Source organism: Mustelus asterias, unplaced genomic scaffold, assembly GCF_964213995.1.
Source record: "Mustelus asterias unplaced genomic scaffold, sMusAst1.hap1.1 HAP1_SCAFFOLD_350, whole genome shotgun sequence".
In the NCBI taxonomy this organism is placed as follows: domain Eukaryota; kingdom Metazoa; phylum Chordata; class Chondrichthyes; order Carcharhiniformes; family Triakidae; genus Mustelus; species Mustelus asterias.
The window spans coordinates 102,184-118,657 of record NW_027590309.1 but is presented as its reverse complement, the minus strand read 5'-3'; the positions used below and the strand labels follow the sequence as shown (position 1 = coordinate 118,657).

At 49.4% G+C, this 16,474-nt stretch overlaps 1 protein-coding gene across 1 annotated transcript in view; it reads left to right on the top strand.

Annotated features, from left to right (window-relative positions):
* LOC144486463 (X-ray repair cross-complementing protein 5-like) overlaps window positions 1-16,474 on the top strand; it is a 36,853-nt gene that overhangs the window by 3,589 nt on the left and 16,790 nt on the right. The window contains exons 2-4 of the mRNA XM_078204497.1: window positions 7,533-7,787; window positions 12,717-12,900; window positions 15,383-15,569. Coding sequence (XP_078060623.1) covers window positions 7,533-7,787; window positions 12,717-12,900; window positions 15,383-15,569 — 626 coding nt within the window. The remainder of the gene's footprint in view (window positions 1-7,532; window positions 7,788-12,716; window positions 12,901-15,382; window positions 15,570-16,474) is intronic.

Here is a 16,474-nt window from a genome sequence, read left to right as displayed (position 1 = left end):
CTGCTCTGTGCACGTTGTGGTGTAGGTACGCAGCTGGGAGCAGTAAAGTGACAATAACCAGGCAATCTGATTCAGTGATGTTGATTGAGAAGTAACTATTGGCCGGAATACTGGGAATACACTTCAGAAGTATTGACTGTAAAGCGTTTTGGGACATCTGGGATTGGGAAAGGCGCTATATCAATGCAGTTGGTGCCTTTCGGTTGCACTTTTCACATTTACCCACCGTCTTCTCATTGGATCACTGATATGAAGAGCAGGCAACAGGCATGATGGACTGAATGGCCTCCTCATCATAGAATCCTACAGTGCAGAAAGAGGCCATTCGAGTCAACACTGACAACAATCCCAGGCCCTATCCCCGCAACCCCATGTCTTTACCCTGCTAATCCCCTGACACTAAGGGTTAATTTAGCATGGCCATTCCACCTAACTGTACGTCTTTCAGACTGTGGGAGGAAACCAGAGCACCCAGAAGAAACCCACGGGGAGAATGTGCAGACTCCACGCAGACAATGACCTGAGGCCGGAATTGAACCCGGGCCCCTGGCGCAGTGAGACGGCAGTGCTAACCACTGTGCCACCCGTGCCACCATGTATGTAAAATTCTATATTTCCTTGATCCCATTTCCTTTGTCCCTCTGTCCAGTTGAGTTAACATCCTTTCTGCCTCAACCACAAAACTTGAAAATAAATTTCACATGTTTACAACCCACAATTCTCCAGGACTTGTCTGGACCACAGGAACGGAATGAATATTCTGCTAATAAGAATAGTCTATTTGAAACTCCAGATTTAATGCCCATTCTTGGACCTAATTGCTAATTACCGCAATCTCAGCCCGTCCAGAGCCACTAAGCGGACAGCTCAAGTCCAGATGAGATTCTGTTTCCATGGAGCAGAACATGTGTCTCCTCGAGCCCACTTCCACTGGAGGTGTGGGGAACTCTGGCTGGAATAAAGAACAAAGAACAATACAGCACAGGAACAGGCCCTTCGGCCCTCCAAGCCCGCGCCGCTCCCTGGTCCAAACTAGACCATTCTTTTGTATCCCTCCATTCCCACTCCGTTCATATGGCTGTCTAGATAAGTCTTAAACGTTCCCAGTGTGTCCGCCTCCACCACCTTGCCTGGCAGCGCATTCCAGGCCCCCACCACCCTCTGTGTAAAATATGTCCGTCTGATATCTGTGGCATGAGGCACCATTTTGCAGGACAGCTCAGACTGAGGTTCAAAACGCACAAGTCCTTGGATGCATTGTTTTGAGGTCCTGGTGGAATAGAAATATTGTGGTTACAAATTGTGGTGAACCATCGTTGGTTCCCACTGGATAGTGCTGAGCCGGGGCTGGCCAGGACTACAAGGATGTACATATGTTCCTGTTGGATTGTGCTATTGTTGCTGTTGGGTTAGGGTGGGGTTGTTACACCTTTGTATTGTAGTGTTGTGGCACATCCCAGTTGGGCTCCGCCTCCTGGGAGAGGTATAAGAGTCCCTGCTCTGGCCGGGACCCCTTCAGTCTGGGATAGTGTATATAAGTTCTGGTAGCTTCATTAACAGTAAATAAAAGCTTTTCATTTACTGAGCTTCAAGCCTCGTGTCTGAATAGCGCATCAATTTTATTTACTGTCGTTAAACTCTCGTCGAAAAAAAAAGAGAGAGAGTATGGAGCAAATTCTCAAGCCGGAACGCCTTACGCTAGATCCACGTGCGGTGGGCGCTTCTAACACCTTCGACCACTGGCTGAAGTGTTTCGAAGACTACTTGGCAGCCTCCGCAGCGGTCACCACAGATGATGACAGACTCCGGGTCCTCCATGCGAGGGTAAGCGACACTGTCTACCTCGCGATTCGTGCGGCCACTAATTACCCTAAGGCCCTCGAGCTTCTAAAGAAGCGCTATACCAAACAACCTAACGAGATACACGCTCGTTACCTCCTAGCCACTCGACGACGGCAGTCTGGCGAAATGATGGAGGACTATGCCAATGAGCTCCTACAGCTAGCCAGGGGCTGTGACTGCAAAGCTGTGTCGGCTGAGCTGAGCATGTACGACCTCGCCCGAGATGCGTTTGTGGCCGGGGTCGGATCGTCGTACATTCGACTTAAACTGTTGGAGAAGGGTAACCTTAATCTTACCCAGGCCATCGAGTTAGCAGAGATGCTCGAGTCGGCTTCAAAGAGCTTAGTTTTATATCCGGAGGACCACGTGGAGACAACGTGGCAGGAGCAGTCGCAAATCCCTCCTCGTCCCTCGGGTTCGAAATGCTGTGTAATGGCGTGCTCCCATTCGGGCCAGAGGACGGCTGCAGCCCCGTGCGGCCCGCGGTGCTACTTCTGTGGAGGAGCGAAGCATACCCGGCAAAAGTGTCCCGCTAAAGCTGTATTGTGCACCGCATGCGGTAAAAAAGGGCATTATGCAAAAGTGTGCCGATCTAAACTCAGGAATGGCAGTGCGGCCTGCGATTCTTCAGAGCTTGGGTCATCATCGTCGAAGTTGTCGCGGGGTTCGTCCACGTGCGAGACCAGGACGACGCCATTACGGTCGACGGAGTCGGAGGAGTATGACCACCAGGGGTCGCTGAGTTTGGCGCCCTCACCCACGTGCGATTCATGGGGGCAGCCATGTTGGTCGACACTGACCACGAACGACCAGCAGGGGTCCTCCGCATCGATTTCAGCTGCCTGCAGTGGCGTTCATGAACCAACGGTGGCGTCGATCATCCTGGACCAGGCCAAGCCTCAGAGACTCGACCGTTCTATGATGAATATCCAGGTAAATAATCATGTGATTTATTGTCTGTTTGACAGCGGGAGCACTGAGAGCTTTATCCACCCAGACACTGTGAAGCGGTGTGGACTCCAGATTCAACCTGCCAAACAGACAATCTCTATGGCATCGAGGTCCCGGTCTGTTGCCGTGCTAGGGAGTTGCGTGGTAACCTTGAAAGTACAAGGCACAGTTTACGAGCGCTTCAAGCTCCTTGTGTTGCCGTATCTTTGCGCGCCAATACTTCTCGGACTAAACTTCATGGTCCACTTGAGGAGTGTAATCCTACAGTATGGTGGGCCACTCCCTTCACTGGCAGTGGGAAAACAGCAGCAGCCTCCAAATTGCCCAACGCGCCCTGCCTGTAGCCTCTCGACGCTGAAGATCACCACACCCTCCTTGTTTCAGAATCTTGTGCCAGGCTGCAAGCCCATCGCGACTAAAAGTAGGCGTTACAGCACTGAGGATCGGATCTTCATTAGATCTGAGGTTCAGCGGCTCCTCAAAGAAAGGATCATACAACCCAGTGTTAGTCCGTGGAGAGCACAGGTCGTGGTGGTCAAGAGCGGGAACAAACCCCGGATGGTCATTGACTACAGTCAGACCATTAACCGATATACGCAGCTGGATGCGTATCCCCTCCCGTGCATATCTGATATGGTCAATCAGATTGTGCAGTACTGGGTGTTCTCCACCATAGATCTCAAGTCTGCCTACCACCAACTCCCCATTCGCCCAGAGGACCGACAATACACGGCTTTTGAGGCGGATGGTAGCTTGTATCATTTTCTCAGGGTTCCCTTTGGTGTCACCAATGGGGTCTCGGTCTTCCAGCGTGCTATGGACCGAATGGTGGACCAGAACGGGCTGCGGGCTACCTTCCCGTACCTGGATAACGTCACCATCTGCGGCCATGACCAGCAGGACCACGACACAAACCTCCTGAACTTCTTACGCACTGCATCTCACCTGAACTTGACCTACAACGGGGAGAAGTGTGTGTTTCGTACGCGCCGTTTAGCCATCCTAGGATACGTGGTGGAAAACGGGGTCATTGGCCCTGATCCAGACCGTATGCGCCCCCTTGCTGAACTTCCCTTACCTACTGGTGCAAAAGCACTGAGAAGATGCTTAGGCTTCTTCTCTTATTATGCGCATTGGGTTCCCAACTACGCGGACAAAGCCCGTCCGCTCATTAAGTCCACGACTTTTCCCCTAACGCCAGAGGCCCGATTGGCCTTCGATAAATTGAAAGCCGACATCGCGAAAGCTACGATGCACGCGGTAGACGAGTCCATCCCCTTTCAGGTGGAAACCGATGCATCTGATTTCGCCCTGGCCGCCACACATAACCAGGCGGGCAGGCCCGTCGCATTTTTTTCCCGCACCCTCCAAGGCCCCGGAATTCGGCATTCAGCGGTGGAAAAGGAGGCCCAGGCCATTGTGGAGGCCGGCGGCATTGGCGCCATTACTTGGCGGGAAAACGGTTCACCCTGATCACGGACCAGCGGTCCGTGGGGTTCATGTTTAACAACACGCAGAGGGGCAAGATCAAGAATGACAAGATCTTGCGGTGGAGAATTGAACTCTCCACCTATAACTACGATATCATGTTTCGTCCAGGGAAACTCAATGAGCCCTCGGATGCCCTCTCGCGTGGAACATGCGCTAGTATTCAGGAGGACCGTTTGCACGCCCTCCATAATGACCTGTGCCATCCTGGGGTCACTCGGCTCTACCACTTTGTAAAAGCCCGCAACCTGCCTTACTCGGTGGAGGACGTCAGGTCGGTAACAAGGAGCTGTCGGATTTGCGCAGAATGCAAACCGCACTTTTACCGACCTGACCGGGCACATTTAGTCAAGGCCACTCGTCCCTTCGAGAGACTGAGTGTTGATTTTAAGGGCCCCCTTCCCTCAACAGATCGGAACGTGTACTTTCTCAATATCATTGATGAGTACTCTCGGTTCCCTTTTGTTGTTCCCTGCTCGGATACATCCGCTGCCACGGTGATCAAGGCATTCCGTGATCTTTTTACCCTGTTCGGGTACCCCAGCTACATCCATAGCGACAGGGGCTCGTCGTTCATGAGCGATGACTTGAGGCAATTCCTGCTCTCATACGGGATTGCCTCTGGTAGGACCACGAGTTACAACCCTAGGGGTAATGGACAGGTGGAACGCGAGAATGCTACAGTCTGGAAGGCTGTCTTACTGGCGTTGAAGTCAAAAGGTCTTCCAGTCTCCCGTTGGCAAGAGGTACTCCCTGATGCGCTCCATTCTATTCGCTCCCTCCTGTGCACGGCAACCAATGCTACTCCCCACGAGAGGATGTTCTCATTCCCTCGGAAGTCTTCCTCGGGGACCTCATTACCGTCTTGGTTGACGTACTCAGGACCCGTCCTCCTGCGGCGACATGTAAGGGCCCGCAAGTCCGACCCGTTGGTCGAACAGGTCCATCTCCTCCATGCCAACCCTCAGTATGCCTATGTGGCATACCCTGACGGGCGAGAGGACACGGTCTCGATCCGAGACCTGGCGCCAGCAGGGGACGTAGCAACCCCTGTCGCTCCCATACCCCCAGTAACAAACCCATTATCTCTTATTTCTTCCCCGGACATGGCGCGCGCAGCATCGGGACCATTGCCTAACCATTTTACTCCCATGTACAGCTTGCCTGAGCCCAGAAGATGGTCGCCACCGCAGGGCGTGTCAGGATCCCCTGGACTACCGTCACCGCGGGGTCAACCGGCCTGTGAGTCCGTGGAAGAACAGCTGGACGCCGTTTTGGGGAGAACGCCACTGCGAGTGCCTACTCCGGTGTCACCGCCGGTATTGAGGAGGTCACAACGACGGTGCGGTCCCCCTGACCGTCTGAACTTATGGACTGCTGACATTTTATTCTGGGTTTTTCGTACCCCGCCGGCCTTTGTTTTCAAAGGAGTGGTGAATGTGGTGAACCATCGTTGGTTCCCACTGGATAGTGCTGAGCCAGGGGCTGGCCAGGACTACAAGGATGTACATATGTTACTGTTGGACTGTGGTATTGTTGCTGTTGGGTTAGGGTGGGGTTGTTACACCTTTGTATTGTAGTGTTGTGGCACATCCCAGTCGGGCTCCGCCTCCTGGGAGAGGTATAAGAGTCCCTGCTCTGGCCGGGACCCCTTCAGTCTGGGATAGTGTATATAAGTTCTGGTAGTTTCATTAACAGTAAATAAAAGCCTTTCATTTACTGAGCTTCAAGCCTCGTGTCTGAATAGCGCATCACAAATGCAGGTCAGATGCTGGGAACTCTGCGGGGAGTAACTCACCTTCTGACTCCCCCAATATCTGTCCACCATCTACAGGGTACAAGTCAGGAGTGTAATGGAATACTCCCCACTTGCCCGGATGAGTGCGGCTCCAACAACACGCAAGAAACATGACACCATCCAGGACAAAGCGGTCCACTTGATTGGCATCACATCTACCACCTTCAACACTCTCAGTCTCCTCCACCGAGTGGCAGCCGTGTGTACCATCTGTAAGATGCTCTGCAGCAACTCACCTAAGGCTCCTTCAACAGGATAAAGGAGACGTGGAGCGGATGCTTCTGCTGGTGGGGCATTCTAGGACGAGAGGTCGTAGTCTTAGGATAAGGGGCAGCAAATTTAAAACAGAGTTGAGGAGAAACTACTTCTCCCAAAGGCTTGTGAAACTCTGGAATTCGTTGCCCCAAAGTGCAGCGGATGCTGGAACAGTGAGTAAAATTAAGGAGGAGTTAGACAGATTTTTAATTGGTAATGGGTTGAAAGGTTATGGGGAGAAGGCAGGAAAATGGGGATGAGGAGCATATCAGCCATGATTGAATGGCGGAGCAGACCCGATGGGCCAAATGGCCTAATTCTGCTCCTATATCTTATCAACTTATGAACAGCACCTTCCAAACCCATGACTTCTACCATCTAGAAGGAAAAAGGCAGCACATATCTTGGAACTCCGCCACCTGCAAGTTCCCCTTCAAGCCACTCACCATCCTGACTTGGAAATATATCGGCTGTTCCTTCACTGTCACTGGGTCAAAATTCTGGAAGTCCCTCCCTAACAGCACTGTGGGTGTACCTACACCACAGAGACTGCAGCGGTTCAAGATGGCGGCTCACCACCTACTTTCTCGAGGGCAATAAGAGATGGTCTAGCCAGCAACACCCACATCCTATAAAAGAAAAATTAAAAAGCCAAGAGGAGGAGGAGAGTTCTAGCCCCAGGATCCTTAAGTTTGAAAGTGTAAGAGCAGGTTTCTGAGGCCTCTCTCCCTAATAGGTCATCATCCTGTATCTATGTAAAAAGAACATGGGCCATTTCCTGTTTTTTATTCATTTGTGGGACGCGGGCATCACTGGCTGGGCCAGCATTTATTGCCCATCCCTAGTTGCCCTTGGAGGGCAGTTGAGAGTCAACCACATTGCTGTGGATCTGGAGTCACATGTAGGCCAGACCAGGTAAGGAAGGCAGATTTCCTTCCCTAAAGGACATTAGTGGCCCAGATGGGTTTTTCTGACAATCGACCATGGTTCATGGTCATCAGTGGATTCTGAATTCCAGATTTTTAAAAAATTGAATTCAAATTCCACCGTCTGCCGTGGCGCCATTCGAACCCGGGTCCCCGGAACATGAGCTGAGTTTCTGGGTTAATAGTCTAGCGATAATACCACTGGACCATCGCCTCCCCTGGTGTGTTTAATAGATTGATGTTCTAATCTGACTCTCTCTGTCTGGGCTCAGGTGCTAAGCGAGTACTGGAGTTGGACCAGTATGAGGGGGAGAAGGGGAACAAGTCCTTCAAGAAGATCATAGGCCACAGTACCGAGGACTTGTTGAGCGATGCTCTCTGGGTCTGCTCCAATCTCTTCAGTGACGTCACGCTGAAACTGAGCCACAAGCGCATCATGCTGTTCACCAACAATGACAACCCACATGCTAAAGACAGCTCCAAAGCACGACTGACCAGAACAAAGGCCAATGACCTGCGAGAGACAGGTCGGCAAACCACTGTTACCATCAAGCATTTGTCAGCGACTGGTTCAAAGATGTTGAATCACAAAGTCCTCACTTAAGATTGCAGTTGCATTGCCGTGAAGTGCAACTTTATGTGAAACAACTTTAAACAAATCAGGTTTTCCCATTAAAACCAATGTGAAAGCTGTCTTTAGAGTCTGTAGGACATTTCTCAACATGATAACCTGTGAGTGAAAATATTTAATGTTGCTGAATTACTATAGCAGTCGATGAAATAACTTTTGAAATGAAATCAATTTAAAGATATAAATATACTTCGATCCGGTTTTCTGCCCATCATGCTTGCCGAATCTCCCACGTGCCACACATTCCACTCGCTGACCCTCCCTGTCGTTGCCCCTTCAGCTCCCCGCCTCTTCCACTCCCTCACCTTTCCTCTTGCTACCAGCCCTCTGGCTTATGGCTGCCGCCCCCCCCACACCGATCCTTGACCCTCTGGGTCACTGCAGACCCTCTTCCTCAGCTTGTCACCTGAGAGCAGAGATTTCAGAGGGTTATCGGACTGGGGTGCAGGTCGCAGAGACGGGGAGGGCTGAGGCAATGGATGGATTTGACAAGATTGAAAATAGTGCTTTGCACAAAATTGGAGCGTAAGTTGGCCATTCGGCCCCTCCCACCTGCTGTGCCGTTCAATGAGATCATGCTTTGTACGTTTGTGTTTCAAATTCCACATTCCCATCTACCCACAATAATCTTTGATTCCCTCGCCTAACAAGAATCTCTCTACCTCTGCCTTAAAGATATTCAGTGACCCCCCCATTGCCTTCTGAGACAGAGGCCGGAATTTTACCGGCACGCCTGCCCTGATTCCAGGGGTGGGTGAGGCTCGGAGAACGGCATTCTCCGTTAGTCTCGGGCGGGATCGTACGAACCTCGAGTGGACGTGCCAGTAAATTCCGGCCAGAGAGTTCCAAAGTCATGCAACCCTCTGAAAGAAAAAAATTCTCACCATCTCTGTCCTAAAAGGGCGACCACTAATTTTAAAACAGAGCCCGCTCGGTCTGGACTCTCCCACAAGAAGAAACATCCTTTCCATGCCCACCTTGTCCAGACCGTTCAGGATCTTAGTTACTTCAATCAAGTCACCCCTTACCCTTCTAAACTCCAGTGGAAACAAGCCCAGTCTGCCCAACCTTTCCCCAGAAGATAACCCGCTCGTTCCAGCTATCGATCCAGCAAACCCCCTCTGAAACGTCTCCAACTCATTTACACACTTCCTTAAAGTCCCATGGAATCCCTACAGTGCAGAAGGAGGCCATCGAGTCTGCACCAACCACAATCCCACACAGGCCCTATTCCTGTAACCCCACATATTTACCCTGCTAATGCGCCTGACATTAGGGACAATTTAGCATAGCCAATTAACATAACCTACACGTCTTTGTAGTGTGGGAGGAAACCAGAGCACCCGAAGGAAACCCACGCAGACACGGGGAGAATGTGCAAACTCCACAGACAGTGACCCAAATTTGGAATTGAACCCGGGGGTTCGTGGCGCTGTGAGGTAGCAGTGCTAACCGCTGTGCCACCATACCTTCAATAAGACAAAAACTGCACACAGTATTTGAGATGCGGTCTCACCTTCTCATTTACATGCTGTACCTGCATACTAACTTTTCGTGATTCAAGCACAGGAACACCTCGATCCCTCTGCACCTCGGCATTCTGCAATTATTCTCCATTTAATTAATGCTGATTTTTAAATTCTTCCTGCTAAAGTGAACAACTTCACATTTTCCCACATTATACTCCATCTGCCAGATTTTTGCCCACTCAACCTATCTGTATTCATCTGCAAACTCACGTCCCCTTCACAACATACTTTCCTATCTTTCATTGTACTGTCTGCAAATGTATCTCCCATGCCTTTGCTTCCCTCATCTAAGCCATTGATGTAAAAGGTTGAGGCCCCAGCACAGACCTCGACAGGACTCTGCTCATCACCTCCTGCCCTGCCAGTCAGACAAAGACCCATTTATACATACTCTCTGTTTTCTGCCAGCCAGCCAGTCTTCGATCTAGGCTCAAATGTTACCCCCTACATCGTGAGCTTTTATTTTTCACAATAATCTTTGATGCTTATCAAATGCTTATGAGAGGCATGGACGGAGTGGATAGTCAGATGCTCTTTTCTAGGGTAGGAAAGTCAGGTACTAGGAGACATAGGTTTAAGGTGCGTGGGGGAAACGTTTCGAGGAGATGTGCCGAGGAAATTTTTTTACACAGAAGGTGATGAATGTCTGGAACGCGCTGCCCGGGGAGGTGGTGGGAGCGGGTACGATTGCGGCATTTAAGGGGCAACTAGACGAATACATGAATAGGATGGGAATGGAAGGATATGGGCTCCGTAAGTGCATACGGTTTTAGTTTAGACAGGCATCATGATCGGCGCAAGCTTGGAGGGCCGAAGAGCCTGTTCCTGTGCTGTACTTTTCTTTGTTCTTCTTGCTTTGCTTTCTGGAAATTGAAGTACAACACATCTACAGGTTCCCCTTTATCCACAGTATATGGTACTCCTTCAAAGAATGCCATTAAGTTGGTTAAACATAATTTCCCTTTCACAAAATCATGCTGACTTTTCCCAATTACCTTGGGATTTTATAAGTGTCCAGCTATAGCCTCCTTCATAGAATCATAGAAACCCTACAGCACAAAAGGAAGCCATTCGGCCCATCGAGTCTGCACCGACCACAATCCCACCCAGGCCCTACCCCCACATCCCTTCATATTTACCCACTAATCCCTCTAACCTACGCATCTCAGGACACTAAGGGCAATTTTAGCATGGCCAATCAACCTAACCCGCGCATCTTTGGACTTAACAATCAATTCTAACAATTTTCCCACGGCAGATGTCAAGCTAACTGGCCTATAATTTCCTGTTTTTGGCCTCCCTCCCTTCTTGAATAGAGGGGTTATATTTGCCACTTTCCAATTTGATGGAAACTTTCCAGAATCTAGAGAATTTTGCAAAATTAACACCAATGTATCTACCACCTCATTTGTTCAAGACCCTAGGATGAAGTCTATCAGGACCCGGAGACTTGCCAGCCTTAGCTCCATCAGTTTGCTCAAACCACTTCTCTAATGATTGTAATTTCACCAAGTTCCTCTCCCCTTTCCACCTCCAGATTTACAGATATTTCTGGAATGTTTATGTATTCTCTCCAGTGAAGACAAAATCCAAATATGTGTTCATTTTGTTGGCCATCTTCCTATTATCTACTATTGTCTACCCATTGGGCGACGTGGTGGCACAGTGGTTAGCACTGCTGCCTCACAGCACCAGAGACCCAGTTTGATTCCCGGCTTGGGTGACAGCCTGTGTGGAGTTTGCACGTTCTCCTCGTGTCTGCGTGGGTTTCCTCCGGGTGCTCCGGTTTCCTCCCACAGTCCAAAGATGTGCAGGTTAGATGGATTGGCCATGCTAAATTGCCCCTTAGTGTCCAAAAATGTGTAGAATCATAGAATCCCTATAGTGCAGGAGGAGACCATTCGGCCCATTGAGTCTTCACTGACAATCCCACCCAGGCCCTATCCCCATAACCTTATGTATTTACCCAGCTAATTCCCCTGATACTGTAGGTTAGGTGGATTAGCCATGGTCAATGCATGGGGTTACAGGGATAAATCGATTGGGTGGACCTGAGTAAGATGTTTTTTCGGAGAGCTGGTGCAGACTCAATGGGCTGAATGGTCTCCTTCTGCACTGTAGGGATTCTATGGTTCATTCTCACTCTCTAGAGGACTCACTTAACTTGCTATTTTCCTGTTTAAACACCTGTAGAAACACATGCTATAAGTTTTCACAATTCTAGCCATCTTCCTCTCATAGTCTAATTTCTTTCTCCTGATTAACCTTTGGTCATTCTCTGCTGTTCTTCACATTCTAACCAATCATCTGGCCTGCAGTTATATGCTTCTTTTTCCTTAAGTTTGACAGTTTCCTTAACTTCTTTAGTTAACCACGGAAGTGGGTCCTCCCCCTCCAAATCTTTTTAATAGTAGAAATTTTCTGATTCAGGATATTCTGAAACAGCCCCTGAAATGTCTGCCACTGCTTGTCTATTGATCTGTCCCCTAGCCTAATCTCCCAGTTCACTTAGCTAGCACAACTTTCATGCCCACATAGTTGCCTTTATTTCAGTTTAAAAAACTAGCCTTAGACCCACTCTTCTCCCTTTCAAACTAGTCAGTTGTGTTGAAGCAGGGTTAGACAGTGTAGTGGCCAGACCAGTGTTGTACTGTGCATTGGAGCTTCATCGAACAATCCCTTCACTGCTTCCACTGTCCTGATTGTCACCTGAAGCGTGGTTCTGTAGGGATAGCCAGAAGGCTGTTTCCCAACATGGGTTGGTGTCCTGCCAGCCAGCATCCAAAACTAAAGGAAGGGTAAGACCTGCAGTCCACGCCAGCCTGCCCTGTGACGTGATGGTACGAAGACCGGAACTGAACACTTCTTCCTCTCTTTCCTCATTCTATCCCCCCCACCCCCCCCAGTCACCGACATAGTCTGCTAATCAAGGCAAATAAAAAGGCCCAAAGTCAAACACGTCAGGCAACCAAAACCAGTCTAGGAGATCACAGATCAAAACTGATTTTCTGTACTTCACAATCTTTACCCTCGTCAAGAACTGGGTCCAGCTCCAACTTAAAGAATCTGAGAAACGTTGCAGGGAAAATTGCCGATCATTTTTTGTCAAAAGACTGGGCGGAATTTTCCCGTCCCGCCCACCACGGGAATCGTTGCGAGCGGGACATGGACCCTTGGGGGTGAGCGTGGCTGGAAAATCCCGCCCATCATCTCGCGAGCAATAATAACAGAAGCTTTGCCTTTTGCTGCTATGCTGTGAATGGCGTGTCTTTGTCTCTGCCCTTGTCTGTGTACAGGTATCATCCTTGACCTGATGCATCTGAAGAAGCCTGGTGGGTTTGACATGTCTCTCTTTTACTGCGACCTTGTCAGTGTATCGGAGGATGGGGATGCAGCTGTGCAAGGCGAGGGGTCAGCCAGGTTGGGCGATCTGCTTCGGAAAGTGTGGGCCAAGGACTACAAGAAGAGGACCGTCACCAGGTCAGCAGTCACTCAGAGTAGCACCGCATCTCCTGGGTCCTCGGAGAGTTTCTAATGTACTCCCTGCGGACCTTGGCAGACAGAACGTCCGTGTTCATGTACACAATCTGCTCAAATGTACGGACGATCTTCATAGATTAGGCACTCGGGGCATGTTTCCACTCGCAGGGAAGAGCGAAACCAGAAGCCGTCAACACCAGGTAGTGACCAGGCCAGGAATGCAGGAGAAATTTCATTACCCAGAGAGTGATGGGAATGTGGAACTTGGCTACCACAGGGTTGTAATGAATGGTGTAGCTGCGTTTAGGGAGAAGCTGGATGAGCATGAGAGAGAAAATCATTGGCTGGTTACGCTGATAACGCTAAAGGGAGAGGGGAGGGAGAAAGTTCATGGGAAGCGGAAATACTGGCATGCAGCTGTTGGGCTGAATGGCCTGTTTCTCTGCTGCGTCTCTTATTTTGAAACATCATAAAGTGCATCATGTTACTTTGACAGGAATCGGCCATACAAAGAATATAGTACAGCACAGGAACAGGCCCTTCAGCCCTCCAAGCCTGCGTCGACACAGGACGCCTTTCTAAACTAAAGACCTTTCGTCTCTACATAGCAAATTCCTCCATTCCCAGCCTTTTCATGTATCTATCCAGATGCCTCTTAAATGTTGCTATTGTATCTGCTTCTACCACCTCCTCTGGCAGCGCGTCCCAGGCACTTACCACCCTCTGTGTAAAAAAACTTGCCTCTCACATCTCCTTTAAACTTTCCCCCTTTTTGCCTTAAACCTCTGTCCCCTAGTAATTGGCATTTCTACCCTGGGAAAAAGACTCTGACTATCCATTCTATCCACGCCTCTCATAATCTTGTAGACTTCTATCAGGTCGCCCCTCAGCCTCTGACGTTCAAATGAAAACAAATCAAGTTTGTCCAATCTCTCCTCATAGCTAATACCCTCCAAACCAGGTAACATCCTGGTAAACTTTTAATGTGGCGACCAGAACTGTATGCAATATTCCAAACATGCCCTAACTAAAGCTCTATACAGCTGCAACTTGACCTGCCAAATTTTGCACCCTATGGCCCAACCGATGAAGGCAAGCATGCCATACGCCATCTTGACCACCTTATCCACTTGTGTTGCCACTTTCAGGGAACTGTGGACCTGTACGCCCAGATCCCTCTGCATGTTAATGCTTCTAAGGGTCCTGCCATTTACTGTGTATTTCCCTACTGCATTGGACCTTTCAAAATGCATCATCTTTGATTTGATTTGATTTATTATTGTCACATGTATTGGTATACAGTGAAAAGTATTGTTTCTTGCGCACTATACCGACAACGCATACCATTCATAGAGAAGGAAAGGAGAGAGCGTAGAATGTTACAGTCATAGCTAGGATGGAGAGAAATATCAACTTAATGCAAGGTAGGTCCATTCAAAAGTCTGATGGCAGCAGGGAAGAAGCTGTTCTTGAGTCAGTTGGTACGTGACCGTATCTTTTGGTGGAAGAGAGAATGTCCGGGCTGTGTGCGGTCCTTAATTATGCTGACTGCTTTGCTGAGGCAGCGGGAAGTATAGACAGAGTCAATGGATGGGAGGCTGGTTTACGTGATGGATTGGGCTACATTCACAACCATTTGTAGTTTATTGCGGTCTTGGGCAGAGCAGGATCCATACCAAGCTGTGATACAACCAGAAAGAATGCTTTATATGGTGTATCTGTAGAAGTTGGTGGGAGTCATAGTGGACATGCCAAATTTCCTTAGTCTTCTGAGAAAACAGAGGCGCATTTGTCTGGATTAAATTCCATCTGCCATTTCTCCGCCCAAGTCTAACCAGACTATCTATATCCTGCTGCATCCTCTGACAATCCTCCTCACAAACATTGGTAAACATAGCAACTATTTTCCACACACACTTGAACAGTGAGATAATGACCAGATCTGTTTTTTGGAGGTTAATTTGACAGGACAGAGCTTCCCTGCTCTCCAAAGTAAAGTTTATTTATTAGTCACAAGTAAGGCTTACATTAACACTGCAATGAAGTTACTGTGAAATACCCCGAGTTGCCACAGTCCGGCGCCTGTTCGGGTCAATGCACCCTAACCAGCACATCTTTCAGAATGTGGGAGGAAACTGGAGCACCCGGAGGAAACCCACGCAGACACGGGGAGAATGTGTAAACGCCACACAGTGACCCGAGCCGGGAATCGAACCCGGGTCCCTGGCGCTGTGAAGCAGCAGTGCTAACCACTGTGCCACCGTGCCATCCTCCATGTGGTGCTGTGGGATATTTTACATCCAACTGACCAAATCGTCAGGACCTTGGCTTAAACCCCACCGCCCCCCATCCCTTAACTGCTGCCTTCTTCAACCGCTTAATGTGCATCAGAATGTCTTTGAGTTTCAGCCCCTGTTAAACTCTCTGTTCCGGTGCCGCTTGTATTTGATGTCCTGTTTTTTTTGTGTTTTGTTTTGGCCAGGCTGAACCTGAAGCTGGGAGAAGGCGTGGAACTTTCAGTCGGAGTTTACAATCTCGTGCGGTGTGCCAGGAATCCCAGTGTCGTCCGCCTGTACCGGGAAAGCAACGAGCCCGTCAAAACCAAAACCCGCTGGTTTAACGGGGAGACGGGCAGTCTGCTCCTGCCCAGCGACACCAAGAAGGCCCAGGTAAAGGACGGTGAACCTATACCGTGCTGAATTAAAACGTCAACTCCTGCCTGTCCAAAGGCAAAACACTGCGGATGCTGGTAATCTGAAATACAAACAGAAAATGCTCTTTCTTAATTCATGAACGAGATGTGAGTTATTGTGCATCCCTAATTGCCCTCGAGAAGGCGATGATGGGGCGTTTTCTACACCTGCTGCACTCTGCGGTGTGAAGGCACATCCACAGTGCAGTTTCATCATGACTTTTGACACAACTGAGTGGCTTTCTAAGTCAATCAGAGGGTAGTTGAGAGTCAGCCATGCGGTTCTGGATCCTCAGACAGGCCAGACCGGATAAGGACGGCAGATTTCCTTCTCTAAAGAGCATTAATGAACCAGATGGGTTTTTACAACAATCGGGTAATTTCATGATCACAGACTAATTTCCCCTTTATTATACAGCTCTGGCGAAGGGTCATCCAGACTCGAAACGTTGGCTCTTTTCTCTATTCACAGATGCTGCCAAACCTGCTGAGATTTTCCAGCATCTTCTCTTTTTCTCCCCCAGTTGCTGTGGTGTGGTTTGAACTCGTGCCTCTAGATCGACGGCACGGTGGCACAGTAGGTTAGCACTGCTGACTCACAGCACCAGGGACCCGGGTTCAATTCCTGGTTTGGGTCACTGTCTATCTGGAGTTTGCATGTTCTCCCCATGTCTGCATGGGTTTCCTCCGGGTGCTCCGGTTTCCTCCCACAGTCCAAAGATGTGCGGGTTAGGTGGATTGACCATGCTAAATTGCCCCTTTAGTATCAGGGGGACTAGCTAGAGTAAATGCATAGGGTTATGGGGATAGGGCCTGGGTGGGATTGTGGTCGGTGCAGACTTGATGGGCTGAACGGCCTCCTTCTGCACTGTAGGGATTCTC